The 18,784-nt window shown below is 39.8% G+C and overlaps 1 protein-coding gene and 1 long non-coding RNA gene across 2 annotated transcripts in view; one reads left to right on the forward strand and one right to left on the reverse strand.

The window, feature by feature from the left end:
• The first annotated feature begins 5,692 nt into the window (after positions 1-5,692).
• LOC109244505 lies at positions 5,693-11,852 on the forward strand. The gene is made up of 2 exons (XR_002070704.1): positions 5,693-6,359; positions 11,610-11,852. It is a non-coding gene; the product is annotated as an uncharacterized LOC109244505 (long non-coding RNA).
• Positions 11,853-12,122: 270 nt separating this feature from the next.
• LOC109244502 overlaps positions 12,123-18,784 on the reverse strand; it is a 43,164-nt gene continuing 36,502 nt past the window's right edge. The window contains exons 2-8 of the mRNA XM_019411606.1: positions 15,248-15,421; positions 13,959-14,101; positions 13,722-13,777; positions 13,172-13,283; positions 12,942-13,061; positions 12,613-12,754; positions 12,123-12,413 (exon numbers count right to left, since the gene is read on the reverse strand). Coding sequence (XP_019267151.1) covers positions 12,123-12,413; positions 12,613-12,754; positions 12,942-13,061; positions 13,172-13,283; positions 13,722-13,777; positions 13,959-14,101; positions 15,248-15,421 — 1,038 coding nt within the window. The remainder of the gene's footprint in view (positions 12,414-12,612; positions 12,755-12,941; positions 13,062-13,171; positions 13,284-13,721; positions 13,778-13,958; positions 14,102-15,247; positions 15,422-18,784) is intronic.

Here is an 18,784-nt window from a genome sequence, read left to right on the forward strand (position 1 = left end):
AAAAGCTGGGGGAATTTATTTTGAAAAAAAAAAAGAAAAAAAAGAAAAAAAAAAGAGACAAAGAAAAAGAAAGAAAGATGAAAAAAAAGTTAGGTCAGATGTTTGAACTACGTTAGACCTGATTCCTTAAAAAAAAGGATACGTAGGCAGCCTCACGGTTCGGTCCAACCAAATAAGAATTCCAAAAAAAAAAAAGAAAAAAAAATAAGAATTCAAAAAAAAAAACCAAAATAATCCCCAATAGCTGAAACCGGGGAAGAGATTTTATTTCACTTTTGAAAGAGTCGATTCCAAGAGTTGCAAGTCTACAACCCCTAATTTTGAGTCTACTTTGAGCCTTCATGCCGACCCTTATTTCCAACCCTGTCCAAAAATGTCACGACCCCAACCCCGGTCGTGATGGCGCCCAACACACTGCTAGGCAAGCCCGACCATTTAGACAACCTTAACCAATTAATCACAGTGCATGAATAAATTAACATAGCTGAATCACTAAGTCAAATGCTGAAATCCTGAAATAGATTCGAACATACGGAAAACCCAAAGTATGAAATGACCACACAGCCCGTAGAATCCGGTGTCACAAGTCTGAGCCTCTAATACATGAGTATCAACCTATTACATATCGTCCTCTAGAAATGCAGAAATAAAATAAATAGGATTGAAGGAAGATCAGGACTGCGAACGTCAGATGCAGCTACCTTGAAACTCCCAGATGTGATGCTAGGCAGAGAAGTCCTCACTCAGCCTCAGTAGTACCTAGATCTGCACGCAAGGTGCCGGGAGTAATGTGAGTACTCCGACCCAGTGAGTAATAAACATAAATAAAGGCTGAGAATAAGAAATCCTGAATAGGCACAAAGTAATTCTATAATACAGCAACTTGAACCCGGTAGCATAAAAATCAGTAAAACAGTGAAAAACAATTATAGAAATATCACAGTAGATAAAGGGATAAATGACAATTAAGAATATGCAATGCAACACATAGACCGGTACTCTCCAGTACCCGCTGCGGTGTGCAGCCCGCTCCATTTATTTATCGTCGACGACGCTCACTGGGGGTGTATAGACTCCGGGAGGGGCCCCTTACGGCCCAAGCGAAATAATAAACCATATCGTGGCACCAACTAGGCCCTCGGCCTCATATCAATATCAACTTCATACCGCTGCGGCGCGCAGCCCGATCCCATACTCAGTCCAAAATCACATAAGCCTCTCGGGCACATTAATATAGAAACATTCAACCCAAACTTCATTTAAAAATATTAGTTAAGTTTCTAGTTTGAGAAAAGTGGCTGAGTTCGCAAAACAATATTAAATTCTAGGACTGAGTTCAATGATATGTAGAAATGGTAAGAAACCAGTAACAACAATCCCTGAAGGATTTAATCAATTGGCACGAAGCCCAAATATAGCAATCAGCTCAATTAAAATAATAATAAGTGAATTTCAGTCAAATACGCAGTATATTCATCTACCGGGACGGACCAAGTCACAATCCCCAACGGTGCTCTACCCCATGCTCGCTACCCGGCGTGCAAGTCACCTCAATATAGCACTACGATGTGCAAACACGAGGTTTCAAACCCTCAGAACAGCATTTACATCTATTACTCACCTCAAGCCGGCCAAAATCCTAGCTCGCTATGCCCTTGACTTTCGAATTGACCTCCTCGTGCACCAAATCTGATCAAAACCACAACGAATACGTCACAATATGCCAATGGGACAATTCTCAATTGAAAATAATCGAAAAATAGCGGAAATCTCGAAATTAGCGAAACCCGAGCCCTGGGCCCACTTCTCGAAAATCAAAATTTTTACCATCAACGGATTCCTCATCTCGCCACGAGTCTATACATATAAAAGACACCAAAATCGGAGTCCAAATGACCCCTCAAGTCCCCATTTTAGTTCTCTTAAGTTTCAAGCCCTAATCACCATTTTTGTCTATTAATTCCTTGAGTTTTCCGCTCTAATCTATGTATCTACACCATAAAATTGTGTTTTAGACTCAGAAATCCTTACCTCAAAGAAGTCCCTTGATTTCTCTCTTCCAACTCGCCCAAATTCTCCAAGTCCGAAGTGAAAATTATGAAACCCTTCGAAATTTCGCGAAGGAGAAATAAAACATCAACGACCAGTTATTTCCGCATCTGCGGCTCCTTAGCCGCATCCGCGACTTCCGTTTTTGCGGTTAAGTGCCGCTTCTGCGGAATAAACCGCTTCTGCGGTGACAAGACCGCTTCTGCGGATCAAGCTTCGCATTTGCGGATTCCTTTAAGATCTCCAATCTCCGCATCTGCGGTCGTTTTGTCGCATCTGCGACTCCGCACATGTGGTCAGCCTATCTGCTTTTGCGATCCCTGCCGCTTTTGCGGCTAACATCTCGCTTCTGCGGTACCGCTTCTGCGGCGAAGCAAAAATACCAGAAGCAGTTGCAATCTTCTTAAGTTCTCAAACCAAAACTCCCCGCCAACCATCCGAAATTACCCCGAGGCCCCCGGGACCTCAACCAAAAGCACCAACACCTCCTATAACATCATTCAAACTTGTTCCAATCATAAAAACACCTCAAACAACACTAAAACCATCATTTCTCATCGAATTCAAGCCTAAGTTCTTTAAGAACTTCCGAAATACGCATTCGATCAAAACCTAACCAAATGACCTCCGAATGACCTGAAATTTTGCACACACATCCCAAATCACATAACGAAGCTACAACAACTCTCGAAATTCCATTCCGACCCTCGGATCAAAATCTCACCTATCAACTGGAATTCTCCAAAATACTAACTTCGCCAATTCAAGCCTAATTCTACACCGGACCTCCAAAATTACTTCCGATCACACTCCTAAGTCACAAATCATCCCCCGAAGCTAACCGAATCATCGGAATTCATATCCGAGCCCTCTAGTACATAGGTCAACGTCCGGTTGACTTTTCCAAAACAAGCCTTCCTTAAAGAGACTAAGTTCTCATTTCCTTCTAAAACCAATCCAAATCAACTCGTTCACACCCAACATTGATAATGAAGCATAAAGAAATAGAAAATGGGGGAAACGGGGTAGTAACCCACGTGACGACGTGTTGGGTCGTCACAAAAAGTCTCTTGAGACTGACTCAAGCTGATTGAGCACAAAGCCAAGATGCTCAAGACTTAAGGCCACAAACCGACCACCACTTTCAAAACTGACAAAATTTTCTTTGTTTGAAACAGGAACAACACGGTGCAAGGATAGTGGTTCAGAAAGAGCGAGAAAAAGAAAACAAAAAAAGAGAGAGATAAAAAGAGCCGACAAAGAGAAGTTTCTCAAATCTTTGCCTTTATTCGTCTTGCTATTGTGCATAAAATCTTGTCATTGATCTTCACATTTTTCCTTCTAGGATAAAAAGTCCTAGTCTGATGGATTTTCCTCCCAATATAAATTAGTCTGATGAATCTTTCTCCTAAAATAACAAAACAGAGGACCTAGTCTGATGAACTTTCTCCTAGGATCAAAATCTTAGTCTGATGAATTTTTCTCCTAAGATAGACAACCTAGTCTGATGCACTTTCTTCTAGGATAGAAATCTTAGTCTGATGAATCTTTCTCCTAAGATAACAAAAAAGAGGACCTAGTCTGATGAATTTTCTCCTAGGATAGAAATCTTAGTCTGATGAATCTTTCTCCTAAAATATTAAAAAAAAACGGGGGGGGGGACCTAGTCTGATGAACTTTCTCCTAGGATCAAAATCTTAGTCTGATGAACTTTCTCCTAAGATAATAATAAAATAAAAAACTAGTCTGATGAATCTTTCTCCTAGGATAAACATCTTAGTCTGATGAATTTTCTCCTAAGATAGAAGACCTAGTTTGATGAACTTTCTCCTAGGATAGAAATCTTAGTCTGATGAATCTTTCTCCTAAGATACCTAAAAAAAGGAGACCTAGTCCAATGAACTTTCTCCTAAAATAAAAATCGTAGTCTGATGAACCTTTCTCCTAAGATTAAAACCTAGTCTGATGAATTTTCTCCTAGGATAATGATTTTTTTAGAAATAAAAAAAAGGGAAGTCTAGATTTGAAAACAAAGGGTCAATTTTTAGTTTTCTTAAGTTATTTATCTTTAGTTTTCTTGAAATCAGGGGTCCCGCCTGGAGAATATGGTCAGTTTTTACTTTAGTCAAGCTTAGTTTATATTTTTCCACAAGCTTAATCATAAATCTAGGAGATGCACTTCCTAGTCTGGATCATTTAGGTTTTTTTTAGTAGATGCATTTGCAAGTCGAAATTTTCTTGGTTTTACTCATAGGAGACACACATCCTAGTTGAGTCTTTAGTTTTACTCTCATCGTTGCATCCTTTATCAATAGAATAGGTGATTTATAGTTCTGCTAATAACTCACAAATCCTCCTAGTGCAAACTGGGGCAGAAAAGTTTCTTTGTTTTGTCTGTTTTGCTGTAGTATCAGGCGCCCACCTGGAGAACGAGGGAACTCATTTTAGAATTCATTTCAGAGCCATTTGAAGTTTCAAGTCAGTAGCAGGTGCCCACCTGGAGAATGAGGGAATTCATTTCAAGTTCCAGTCAGAGACAGCAGGATCCCTCTTGAAGAATAGGGGCAACCTCCAGTCGTGTTGTCAATTCAAGTTAGAAGAAGCAGAAGCTCGCCTCAAGAATACGGGTTGACAAGGGTTCGAGAAGACCAAAAAGAAGTCTCAATCAAGAATAAAAGAAAGAAAAAAAAAGTGAATCCAAAGTGCTGAAGCGGAGAAAAGAGGTGGATTGCTCAAGACATAATTGAAGTCACAAGCTCTACATGTCCCGTCTTGATCTGGAAGAGCTGAAGAAGATTGAACCAACACCTGCAGCTAGCAAGCATCAAGGTTCAAATCAAAAGTCTTCATGAAGAATCATTCAAGACTCAAGATCAAGCTTCGGAAGACTTATAGATAGGAATCTTGTAACTCATAGCTGATAGGTTAAGTTAGTCTTTTTCATTTTGATTTTGATGTAATAACAGGACTGCGGATCGGAGCCTCGACAGAACCTCACTCGAATCTCAAACTCATCATTCCACATTTCTCCCAAAACTACACAGACCTGATTCTTTTATAGTCAAGGATATGTAGGCAACCTCCAAAGCAATGTTCGGTCAAATTTTTTCAAAATACTTCTCATGGAGTATCAAACGAGCAAAAATTGTTCATATTGCTCACTTTATCTTTGCCCGAAAACTCTTCATGTTTCCCAGCAAAGAGGGGCAGCTGTGAGCACCTAATTTTTTCCCTACATAGGAAATTACTCCTAAAATATTCAAAAATAGTTTTAGTGACTTCTGTAGAATTTAGAAATTTTTATTTCTATTTGTTTTGCATTCATTTGCACTTTCAACATGTTTTAGAAGCATTTCAAATCACAAAAATGATAAAAAAAATATTTTTCTTTTGCTTTTTGCATCCTTAGATTTTTACTTGCTTTATTAACATGTAGTTTACATTAAAATACAAAAATACTTTAGTTTGTTTTACATTTTAGGTTAAAAATTAATTAATTGACCTCAAAATCGAAACTGAGCCAAAACAATTCCACAATAGCCCAATCTTCTTTCACCAACCCAAGCTCATCCCCTCCTCACTCCCTAAAACAACCCTAATACACACATTAGGTGAGGACCTAATTTGGAATTACCCCCTTGAAGAAGAACGGCGGACTTGGAGTTAACACCCAATTACTCCAACCTAGCAAAACACTTTCCCTGACCCCAACAAAGAGAACGACACTATCTTCATCTCTAAGGAAAAATGAGCCACCTACCACATCTGAGGAGAGACTTCACTCTCTCTTTCACTTGAGAGACAGCCGTTGACCCCTAAACAAATTTCTTCTCGGATTTGGAGTTTTCTTCCTCAAATTTTTCCACTGTTTCCTTGAGATTATATAGATAATGGATGAAAAAGAAAGAGGAGGATTCTGTTGTTAAGCTAGTTTATGTTTGAGTTTCTAAAGATAAATCCGAACATATGCACTTTAAATTCCTCCATCCAGTTTTCATTTTCGAAATTTGAAGTTGAGGTCGATTCGAGTCGCGTTCGAAGGCTCCGTTCAATTTTCCGGTCGAGCTCAAGTCCCTGTTCATGTTCATACACCATCGGCGTAATTGAAAAGAGACCTACTCATTGAGCAAGAACAGCTCCATTTTCAACCGAAAATCCAGCAGATCCTAACCAAAATGGAATAAATCAAGTGAATCTTTCTGTTGAGTCCGGTTGCCGTTCTTTGAGTTTGTCGGCGAGGCTGTCCGGTCGAGTTTTGGAGAAAGATCCATGGCCATTAGTTTTGTTGTATTGCACCTCCGACAATAAAGGTCCGATTTCTCTATATTCTATTTTTGACTTTGAGATTTCCAAATCTCAGTGTTTTATCTTGTTGGTTCTTATTGTTGTTCCTCTTATTCAGTGTCACTCTATCTGCATTTTGCCGTTCTTACATAGTCATTTTCATTGTAACGTTATTTCATTCTTTAGTATTAATGGGTCATATGCTTTTCACTTTAAAACAATGATAATTGGATTTGGGATTAATTCTTGGTGAAATTGTTTCGATAAGGGAATTTGCTTTCTTCGTCTGGGATGATAACAGAATGAATTCTACTAAGCTTAGTTGGGTCTAGCTATAGTTATTCTACTTTAAATAAGTTTAATAACCTTTAGTATTGAATCCTACACCCTCCCAATACACCTCCCTAATCTGTTGGCTTCACACTGAATCCCGAATGTAGCAAGAATTATGAACATCGTAGTTTGCTTTAGGCGCAATTAATAAAATCATCGTGGCCATGGGTATGGTTCCCGTGGCATGGTCACGATACTTAATCCCAAATTCGGGTGCACATTTCATGTGACCTGACCACAACTTCGAACAATAATAAAAATACACATGTGGGTACGGTCCCCGTGATACGATTTGCAATGTGTACAAAAACAAATAAGTGTACGACAATCGTGACTTGTTCCAGAAATAACTCCATAAATAAATAAAAGCGGTTATAAAGTGAAAATGCACAATAGGTTTAAAACATGTAATAAATCAGATAATTGGGCCAATTATTAATAGTTGAGCGACCGTGCTAAAATCATAGAACTCAGGAGTGCCTAAAACCGTCTCCATGCTTAACGGAATTTCTTACCCGGTCTTCTAGTTTCGCAGACTTTAAAACAGAGTCAAATTTCCTCGATCTGGGATTTAAAATAAACCCGTGAATTGGGAAACCAATAATTATTCCAAGTGGCGACTCTAAACAAATAAGTAATCACATTTCGATTAATGTCACTTAAATTGGAAAATTTTTTATTCCCCCTCGGGAAAAAAGAAGGTGTGATAGTCAATGCTTTGAGTAGGAAGTCAGCTAGTATAGGTAGTCTTGCATATATTCCGGTTGGTGAGAGACCGCTTGCATTAGATGTTCAGGCTTTGGACAATCAGTTCGTGAGGTTGGATATTTCGGAGCCCAGTCGTCTTTTAGCTTGCACATTGCTCGGTTTTCCTTATTTGAGCCTATCAGAGATCGGCAGTATGATGACCCTCATTTTCTCGTCCTTAAGGACACGGTGCGGCATGGTGATGCCAAGCAGGTTACGGTTGGAGATGGTGGAGTTTTGAGGATGCATGGTCGTGTTTGTGTGCCTAATGTTGATGGAATTTGTGAGGTGATTCTAGAGGAGCTCACAGTTCCCGGTATTCTATTCATCCGGGAACCGCCAAGATGTATCAGGACTTGTGGTAACATTATTGGTGGAGGAGGATGAAGAAGGATATTATTGCATATGTAGCTCGGTGTCTAAATTGTCAACAAGTAAAGTACGAGCATCAGAGACCTGGTGGTTTGCTTCAGAAGATAGAGATTCCTGAGTGGAAGTGAGAGCATATCACTATGGATTTCGTTGTTGGTCTCCCACGGACTCAAAGGAAGTTCGATGCAGTTTGGGTTATTGTGGATAGACTGACCAAGTCAGCGCATTTCATTCCTGTGGCAGTTTCCTATTCTTCGGAGCGGTTGGCAGAGATTTATATCCGTGAAATCGTTTATTTTCACGGTATGCCCGTGTCTATCATTTCTGATCGAGGTATGTATTTTACTTCGCACTTCTGGTGGGCAATACAGCGTGAGTTGGTACGCGGGTCGAGTTGAGCACAACATTTCATTCTCAGACGGACGGACAGTCCGAGCGTACCATTCAGATCTTGGAGGATATGCTCCGCGCCTATGTTATTGACTTTAGAGGTTCTTGGGATTAGTTCTTGCCGTTAGCGGAGTTTGCCTACAACAAAAGCTATCAATCGAGCATCCAGATGGCTCCCTATGAGGCATTATATGGTAGACGGTGTCGATCGCCGATTGGGTGGTTCGAGCGGGGAAGGCTCGGTTATTAGGTACAGATTGGTACAGGATGCCTTGGATAAGGTTAAGATCATTCAGGATAGACTTCGTACAGCTCAGTCCAAGCAGAAGAGTTATGCCTGTCGTAAGGTTCGTGATATTGCATTCATGGTCGGAGAGAGAGTGTTGCTTCGGGTGTCGCCCATGAAGGGTGTAATAAGGTTTGGGAAGAAGCGCGAGTTAATCCCTAGGTTTATCGGGCCTTTTCAGATTCTTGATCGAGTGGGAGAGGTGGCTTACTACTTGCGTTGCCACCAGGCTTATCAGCGGTGCATCCACTATTTTATGTGTCTGCTTCGAAAGTATCACGCAGATCCATCCCACATGTTAGATTTCAGCACTATCTAGTTGGACAAGGATTTGACCTACGAGAAGGAGCAGATAACTATTCTAGACTGGCAGGTTCATCAATTGAGATCGCATAGTTATCCTTTGGTTCGAGTGAAGTGGAGAGGTCAGCCTGTTGAGGCAGCTACCTGGGAGTCCGAGTCTGACATGCAGAGTAGATATCCCCACCTTTTTCCTAGCCCAGGTACTTTTCTATGTCCGTTCAAGGACGAACGGTTGTTCTAGAGGTGGAGAATGTGATGACCCAAAAGGTCATCTTATGTTTTAGAGCTCGATTCCGTGTTTCGAAGCCTTCAAAACCTCATTCTTAAGGAATGATATAAAAAAAGAGGGAAAATATTCATATTAAATAAATATGAAGTAGAAGAACCTAGATTCCAAATAAAAAAATTCAAACTTGAAAAGGATTTTATTCCTCCTCGATTTTCGTGCGCAGTCCGAACGTGTTTCCGAAAAGCTTTTATGTTGAAAGTTAATAAAAAAAATTGCATTTAAAAGTGAATTTAGTTGACTTCGGTTAACGTTTTGGGTAAACGGACCCGGACTCGTACTTTAACAGTCCCAGTGGATCCGTATTGAAATATGGGACCTGGGCGTATGCCCGGAATCAGATTCGTAGGTCCCTAGCCCGAGTAATGAATTTTTGTTATTGTAAGTCTGAAAATCTAATGATTTAAATAATTTGATTAATGTTTGATCTTGTTGGTATCAGGTCCGTATTTTGGTTCCGGAGCCCGGTACAAGTTTAAAATAATATTTAAGTCATGTCTGTGAAATTTGGTAAAAATCGGAGTTGATTTGACGTGATTCGGGCATCCGGTTGAGAAAAGAGGAATTTCAAAATGTTCTTAAGAATTTCATGTGATTTGGTGCTAAATTCATAGTTCTAGATGCTATTTGGGGAATTTGATCGCACGAGCAAGTTTGTATGATGTTTTATGACTTGTGTGCATGTTCGGTTTGGAGCCCCGAGGGCTCCCGTGAGTTTCGAATAGGCTACAGAGTGATTTGGACTTAGAAAACGTAGCTGGTATGCTTAAGGTCTGCAGATATCGCATTTGCGAGGTCTGGCTCGCAAACGCGAGCCTCACATTTGCGAAGAAAGTTCGCATTTGCGAGCATGGGAGGAGACTGGGTAGTTTCGCATTTGCGAAGAATAGGTCCGCATTTGCGGAAGTCAAAGTTTGCATTTGCGAAGGGTGCAGGAATGCGACGAGTTCGCATTTGCGATACTTTACTCGCATTTGCGAGTTTCCCAAATGTGAAGCTCAGGTCGCAAATGCGACATTTGCAGCTGATAAGTCAAACTTAGACGGAATTTTTCATTCATTCTCCAATTTTTCAAAACCTAGAACACAAGAGGCGATTTTCCAAAGATCTTTTCTTCCCAAATCATAAGTAAGTGATTCTTAACTAGTTTCTTTCAATCTTTTACCTCTTTTTACAAGATTTTATCCTAGAATCTAGGGTTTTCATGGTGGAATTGGGGATTTTCGGGTAGAAATTAGGGATTTCCAAATTTGGGGATGTAGACCTCAAATTGAGGTCGGATTCCAAAACCAATTGTAAATCCAGGCTCGGGGGTGAATGAGTAATCGGGTAATTTCGGGTTTTGACCAAGCAGGCCCGAGAACGATTTTTGACTTTTTGGGGGAAATGTTGGGAAACTTATAATTATGTATTGGAATTGATTTCTTTAGCGATAATTGATGCTGTTAAGTTAATTATGACTAGATACGAGTGTCAGAGGTGGAAACTGGAGGAAACACGGTGACTGAGCTTTGAGTTGGCCGTGGGCTTGAGGTAAGTGTTGTGTCTAACTTTGACTCGAGGGATTAGGGATCCCCGACTTAATTGCTATGTGAAATCCATGTGTGTGGCGTATAGGTGAGGTGATGAGTACCTATACGCCACCAATTTATCCGTTTTGCCCGTTTCCTTCCCGTTCATAATATATTGTTCCTTGTCTTAACTGCTACATGCTTCACTAGTATTTCCATGCTTCATTGCTACTTGTTAGACATTGTTTGTCATTGTTGAAGGAATTAGCTATTTCATATTTTCATTGTCTCATATTATTGGCTCAATTCGGTTATCGGTGTTTTATGGTATATTTTGGGTTGATTTTGCTGAGTAGTATAATTTGAGTGAAGTTTCATAATTGTACAGCTTTCCGTTGCTTTAGTTTGAGGTTTAAATATAGTGGGGAGTTTGAGTTAAATTGTGACATTCTTGTTCTTATTGTGTGATTGGTATTGATATGGTGGGATCGGGTTGCATGCCGCAACAGGAGGAATAAGGGTGATGTATTGAGGAGGAATAAGGGTGAAATGTTATTATATGGTGGGATCGAGTTATGCGCCGCAACAGGAGTAATAAGGGTGGTATATTGAAGAGAAATAAGGGTGAATTACTATTGTACGGTGGGATCGGGTTGCACGCCGCAACAGGAGGAATAAGGGCGGATTGATATGGAGTAATAAGGGTGAATGTTCATATTGATATTGATTATATGGCGGGATTGGGATGCGCGCCGCATCAGTTTATGTGTTTATGTATCTTTCTTCTACTGTGCAAGTTATTCTGTAGTTTGCGTTTCACTTAAGGATTGGTTATAGCTGGGTACTGATGAGATACTTGAGATCTGTATTCCTTCCTTCCAAATACTGTTTCATTTTGTTCCGTACTTCTTTCCGCTTTATTTCATACTGTATACAGGTTATATTGTAATTGCCCTGCCGTAGCCTCGTTACTACCTCGTCGAGATTAGGCTCGGCACTTACCAATACATGGGGTCGGTTGTACTGATACTGCACTCTGCACTTTCAGTGCAGATTACGGAGCAGGCAGTGGCTGATTGAGAAATTGGCTTCAGGTTACTAAGTTTGGAGACCCAACGTAGTCTTGCAGGCGTCTGCAGGAACTGGTGTCCCCTTTTATATTTCTACATTTTTGTTTTCTTTCTTTTCAAAATAGTTGTAATTTCCTTCAGACCAATGTTTGTAGAAAATTCTGGTTTGTTCGTGAGTCGTGACACCGGATTCTGGGTAATAATAGCTATAATATTGGTAGTGTGTGTGTATATATATATATATATATATATATATATATATATATATATATATATATATATATATATATATATATATATAATGAGACTCATTACTTCCTTCCGCAATTATTTCTACTTGTTTAAGTTTGTTTACTCGTAATCATTAAATATAAAGAAAATTGGTTAATAACACTCTAACGTTGGCTTGCCTAGCAAGTGTGACGTTGGGCGTCATCACGGTCCCGAGGGCGGGAATTCCGAGTCGTGACAAGTACATAGAACTATCTTGATTATACCTGTTCTTTGGCATCCTTCCAGAGAGTAAGGGGATCCTCCCCTACAGTGACAGAATTAAGATATATAAAAACTGGTCCAAAGACTTTCTTCCATGGCTGCAGATTACTACTCACAGAAAGAGTAGTTGGACCAACATGAGAAATGAGGTTTTGTTTAAGGGGTCCCCCGGATCGAAATTCGTCACTGGGAATAATTGTCCAGAACCCCAGTGGTGGATCCATACAAATCCATCCATGAACCTTGAGATCTTTGTCCTCACATGAGTATTGATACTTGTCATCGACCTGATAGGATTGATCAATCAAGAATCAACAGCCAGTTAACAGAAGTAACATTACTGACACATTATGTAAATGGATAAATAGAGATGCAGATATGTGTGTAACTATCCTATCTAAAACCTTAAGTTGTTAAAGAGAACATACATTTAATGGAGTACTTGATTATATTATACATCAGCAAATGGTAGAAGAAATTATGTACCTCGCCTTTGAACTCAGGCTCCACGGGATTGACAAGTAGGACTGCTTCTGGATAAACAAGTGGTTGTCCTCTATCTGGTAACCTGTCATCAGGTAAGGTCATGTATCTCTGCCTGTTATCTGCGATTGCCATGTAATGTAACCTGGTTGATGTTCAAGATTAATTAAACAATAAAACATCCTTCATACATAAGAGATGACATCGTGTCTTTGATATATACAAACATTAATCACTAATATTATACATTTCATTATGTAAATATGAGAACTTAAAAAGATATGCCAGTAAGAAAAAGTTAACAGATTGGATGAAGAGAAAATGAGTATTACTTGTCTTTTCTGAGCTTGAATGCGATCCTAGTCTCATCAAGGTTGAAAGCAGGCCATCCCTCTAAATGCTCATAAATTGCATCAGAATAGAAACCTGAGGAACCTTTAAGCATTATAAACCTGAACATTCATACTTCTGGTTAGTCATCATGTATAATGTCTTTTCGCTTTTCTAGGTTCAAAAAATACCAACAAAAATCTAACAAAGGGAGAGAAAAGCAAAACAAAACCTTTTGTCTATGTTCAGGGGAATAAGCTTGTCCTGAAGTGACACATCCCAATTCCTTGAGAAGGATTTGATCATCTGTTTCCAATATGACCTTATAGGTTGTGCATATGAGCCTACATTATATTGGTGAAACAATCTTATTGCTCAAAACAATTTTGGTTTTACTAACAGTTTTTGTTTTTTGGGAACCCTATGGTCAGTGGCTTGGGGTAGGGTATATATACCTTTCAAATATTCCTGTTAGAAATATGCTTTAGAAGCTGCTCTCAGTAAAATTATTTTACTGTTTCAGCTATTTACTGCAGTAATTTAGTTTGGATTTGAAATAATTTTGAACTAGTCTTTAGGAGTGAACTAGTCTCTAGGAGTTAGTTATTTTCAGCAGATTTTTAGGTCTTTTAAATTAGTATTTCTCTTATAAATTGTAGTCCAAAATGCAGTAAAATAATATAGTATTTTCAGCTTCAGTTCCTTTTACATCTATTCCAGTATATTTTTTTATTTTCTTGTCATCTTCCCAGTTATTTCCCTTAATTTCTTTTATCAAGAACCAACAATTCCAGTAGTTCCTTTAGTCCCAGCCCAACTCCAGACAACATCCCAGTATCTAGACGAAACATTTACCAAGTGTCACATTCAATTAATTCCTTTTGCAAGGGAAACTTAGTTAATCCATTTTCATGATGAAAGAGAGAAGTTATATATTTATAGCAGACCTCTTCTTCTTGTTTTTCTTAAAGAGAAAAATATCAGAAGCATTTGACGAAAGAAATGGCAGATAGAATTACCCTCTGTTTGTTTCATCATCATTTAGAATCTCAAGCAAATTGTCAACACCATTGTATTTGATTCCAGTTACAATGCCATCTGGTACCGATAATATCACTTGGACAATACCATTATCCATTACCAGCTGAAGAATTTTGTTTACCTATTACTGCACTTAACAATACTTCATTAAAAACACAAGAATTTTCAACATGTTTAAGCTGCGCCCCATGTATTGATTAAGGAAAAAACTTAATGGCTTTGATCCTATACTTGAAAACTAGTGAAGTTAACCTTCTTTTCAAAAATGAAAATGCTTTTTTCTTGTAAATTCTATGCTTCCACTGCCACATATAGTCACCACCAACAACAAACTAGGGTCTGGGTAGGGTAGAGTGTACGCAGATCTTACTCCTTGTAACGACCCGACCGGTCGTTTTGAGCCCTAGCGCACCGTTTAGCAGTTCGAGGCCATAAGCAGCTTCAATTCAGGTATTATGACTTGTACGCGTGGTCGAAATTAAATTTCGGAAAGTTCGGAGTCGACTTGGAGAGGAAAGTCTCATTTCAGAAGCTTTAAGTTGAAAGAATTAGCTAAGATTGGATTTTTGAGTAAACGACCTCGGAATCAGGATTCGAAGGTTCCAGCAGGTTTATGATGATTTCCGACTCGGGCGTATATCCGGGTCGGCTTTTGGATGACCCGGGAGCGTTTTGGCGCATATTGTGGAAGTTAGCATTTTGGAGAAAATTTTATAAGTTGGGTTGAAGTACATTTCAGTGTTATCGATGTCCGTTTGGGATTTCGAGCCAGGGAGCAGCTCCGTATGGTGATTCAGGAGTTGGGAGCGCGATAGGAAGTGAATTCGGAGGTCTGTGGGTCATTTTGGAGTCATTTGGCTAAAGATAGAAATTTGAAAGCTTTTGAGAAGTTTGACCGGAAGTGGACCTTTTGATATCGGGGTCGGAATCCAATTCCTAAAGTTGGAGTAGGCTCGTAATGTCGAATATGACTTGTGTGCAAAATTTGAAGTCAATCGGACGTGATTTGATAGGTTTAAACATCGAAAGTAGAAGTTTGAAATTCTAAAGTTCATAAAGCTTGGATTGGAGATCGCGATATGATTTGAGGCCTCGAGCAAGTCCATAATGTGTTTTGGGACTGGTTGGTATGATTGGTTGGGGTCCCGGGGGCCTCGAGTGGATTCCGGGTTGTTAGCGGATCGAAAATGGATTTGTTTGAGAAGGGCTGAAGTTTGCTGCTTCTGTCATAACCGCACCTGCGGTTGGTGGACCGCAGGTGTGAGACCGCAGATGTGGTCCTCGTATCGCAGAAGTGGCCCAGGCAGGCCAGGCCAGGAACGCAGAAGCGGCTCCCAAGCCGCAGATGCGGCTCCGCAAATGCGGCTCCAGACCGCAGAAGCGGTCCCGGCCTTCTCTCCCCATTTCGTAGATGCGATCGTCTCCTCGCAGATGTAGTCCCCTGACCGCAGATGCGGAAATGCTGGAGGCAGTGAGGTTCTTTTAAATCGGGGATTGGGTTCATTTTAACCTCATTTTCTTCCATTGGAGCCGATTTGGAGCAACTTTGAGGTGCCATTTTCACCACCAAGCATGAGGTAAGTAATTTGTGTTAGTTTTGAGTTAAATACATGATTATATACGGCTTTGGACAAGGAAATTTGTAGAAAACTTGGGGTTTGAGGGGAAACCTAGAAAATTGATATTCTTGGAATTTGACCACGATTTGGGTATGAAATTAAGAGAAAATCATATATTTGAGTTCATGGAGTCATGGGTAAGCTTAATCTTCAAAAAATTTCGGAATCCGGGCACGTGGGCCCGAGGGCGTTTTTGTCAACTTTCCAATCGGGGTTAGGAATTGTTATAAATTGGATTAATATGAGTAGTTTATCGTATATTAATGAATTTGCATAATCATTGGCTAGTTTTGGGAGTATTTAGCATCGATTCAAGTATTCGGAAGGGCGTGGAATGCCGGTTATGGATCTTCGGAGCGAGGTGAGTCTCCTTTCTAACCTTGTAAGAGGGTATTGTCCCCATAGGTGAGTTAATTGGTTATGTGCTCCTATTTGTGGGGGCTACGTATGCACGAGGTGACGAGAGTCCGTGCGTAGCTACTATTATGTTTAAGTCCGGGTAGTCTAGGACCCGAAAGCATATTATACTTGGAATGTTTGTAATCTTATTGATAGTTCGAATTTGCTTAAATCACATCGAATTAGTAATTAAATTTCTAAAATGATTTACCTTCATTTTCTTGAATTGTTAAAGAGAATTGGTTTTTCCTTGGACAAATTGCCCCCTGATGAGTTCTTAACTGACCGTTTGAATGTGTTTATATATTGTGGAACGGGCCGAACGCCTCGGTAGATTAAATAGATGTATCTATGGTTCGCGCCATTCGACCCTCTGGCAGTGCACAATTTAAATATTGTAGGATGGGGTCGTACGTCCTCGGCATGATTTGCGCATGCTTGTATTGCTTGCCTTGAAATTATTGAAGTTGATATTGCTTCTTCCCGGCTTGTGATAACTGTTAATTAATGGATTATGAATACGGAGACTTTTAATAAAAAGGAACTTTTACCCATTTGGTAACTTATTTGAATCTACTGTTGTCCTTAATAAATCCGTGAGTCATCGCATTTATAATAGTATTATTGGACCATTAGTAAGTGTCAAAGTTGCCATCTCTGTCACGACCCGGATTTTCCACCCTCGGGAGTCGTGATGGCGCCTACTCGTAGAAGCTAGGCAAGCCACGATCTTAGAAATCATTACTCTTTTTGTTTTTAATTCCTTTTTAACCAATTAAATTAACCGAAATAAACAATTAAATAACAGCGGAATAAGAAATTTAGCGGAAGTCTTAACTAAAATATAAAACCAAAATATCCTGAAGACCAACACATGCCTCTAACCAGAACCTGGTGTCACAACATCCACGGACTGTCTAGGATTACTATAAATAAGTGTTTGAAAGAAGGGAACATAGTCTGTCTCGAGTACAAATGACAACAGAACATTAAAACTGATAGAAGAGACGCCGGGCCTGCGAACGCCAGCAGGGCTACCTCGGAGTCTCGGACTGAAGGATAGCTCCCAATCTACTGCTGATGACCAAATGCTACTCCGGGACCTGGATCTGTGCAAAAGAGCACAGAGTGTAGTATCAGCACAACCGACCCCATGTGCTGGTAAGTGCCTAGCCTAACCTCGACGAAGTAGTGACGAGGCTAGACCAGACTACCATATAAACCTGTGCAGTTAAATATATATATACAGCGGAACAGAGATACAGAGATAACCAACCGATATGGGAGGGGGAGCATGCTGTGGGGAAAGTTAACAACTCCGAATAAAACATCAAGTAAGGAAAGGATCGACATAACTACAATGTCAACAAGAAGCAGAAATCAAATAAGTGCACGGCATCACCCTTCGTGCTTTTACTCTCGTCCTCACCAAGCAATAATATAATGAAAACGTGCACGACATCACCCTTCGTGCTTTTACTCTCTTTCCTCACCAAAGCAATTAGAATAATAAAATGTGCACGGCATTACCCTTCGTGCTTTTACTCTCTTTCCTCACATATAATCAATAGAATTGGCACGGAATGGTACATCGTGCGGCACGGCATCACCCTTCGTGCTTTACACTCTTTCCTCACAATAGCAACAATGCACGGCATCACCCTTCGTGCTTTAACACTCTTCCTCACCCAAACAACAATCACAAACAAGGGGCAAGGGAATAAGCAAAACAATAATAGAAATCCCGGCAAGGGAACACAATTAACCAATTAAATACCGGCAAGGGTATAACATTAACAATCTCAACATCCCGGCAAGGGAGATAATTCATAAAGCAACAAATATCCCGGCAAGAGAACAATTTAATAACTCTTTCTCTTTTGCTTTCACTTTTAATTCATAGATCACTTTACCACTTGAGCCAATGCTCCAAAAGGTTCAATCATCTCATATTCTTTCACAATTCATAATATAACTCGAGCCAATGCTCCATGATGTTCAAAGGTCTCAATTCCTTCCACAAATTTTTCACAACAACTAGAAATCATCACCAAAACATGAAGAATACAATGAAATCAAGATATTCACAATATAAGGACTCACGGTCTTGCTAGATACCAACGTATAGATACTCGTCACCATTCCTATACGTCGTACACGACTCATACCACATAGCAAATAGGACTCAATTCCTAGTCCCTCAAGCTAAGGTTAGACCAAACACTTACCTCGATGCCTTGAACACAACTAAAGTCTCAATTATAGCTTTACCCCTTGATTCCACCGCCAATTCGCTCGTATCTAATCACAAATTACTTAATTACATCAATAAACGCTAAATGAATCAACCCCAATGCATGAAAGTGAGTTTTCCAAAATTTTACCCAAAAAGCCAAATAGCGCCCCCGAGCCCACGTGGTCAAAATCCGAGGTTCGAACCAAAACCCGATTACCCATTCCCCCACGAACTCAAATATATAATTTGTTTTGAAATCGGACCTCAAATTGAGGTCCAAATCCCCAATTTTTGAAAAACCTAGGTTCTACCCAAAACACCCAATTTCCCCCATGAAAATCTTTGATTTTAAGTTGAAATCATGTTAAAAGATGTTAAAGAGTGAAGAAATTAAGTTAGAAATCACTTACCAACGTTTTGGAGAAGAAAGGTTATTTGAAAAATCGCCTCTTATGTTTTTAGGGTTTTGAAAAATGAAAAATGACTGAAAATCCCGTTTATTTATACCCCTTTGAGACCCCCTGTGCGGACCGCGTTAAATGGACCGCGG

This window comes from Nicotiana attenuata, unplaced genomic scaffold (assembly GCF_001879085.1).
Source record: "Nicotiana attenuata strain UT unplaced genomic scaffold, NIATTr2, whole genome shotgun sequence".
NCBI lineage: Eukaryota > Viridiplantae > Streptophyta > Magnoliopsida > Solanales > Solanaceae > Nicotiana > Nicotiana attenuata.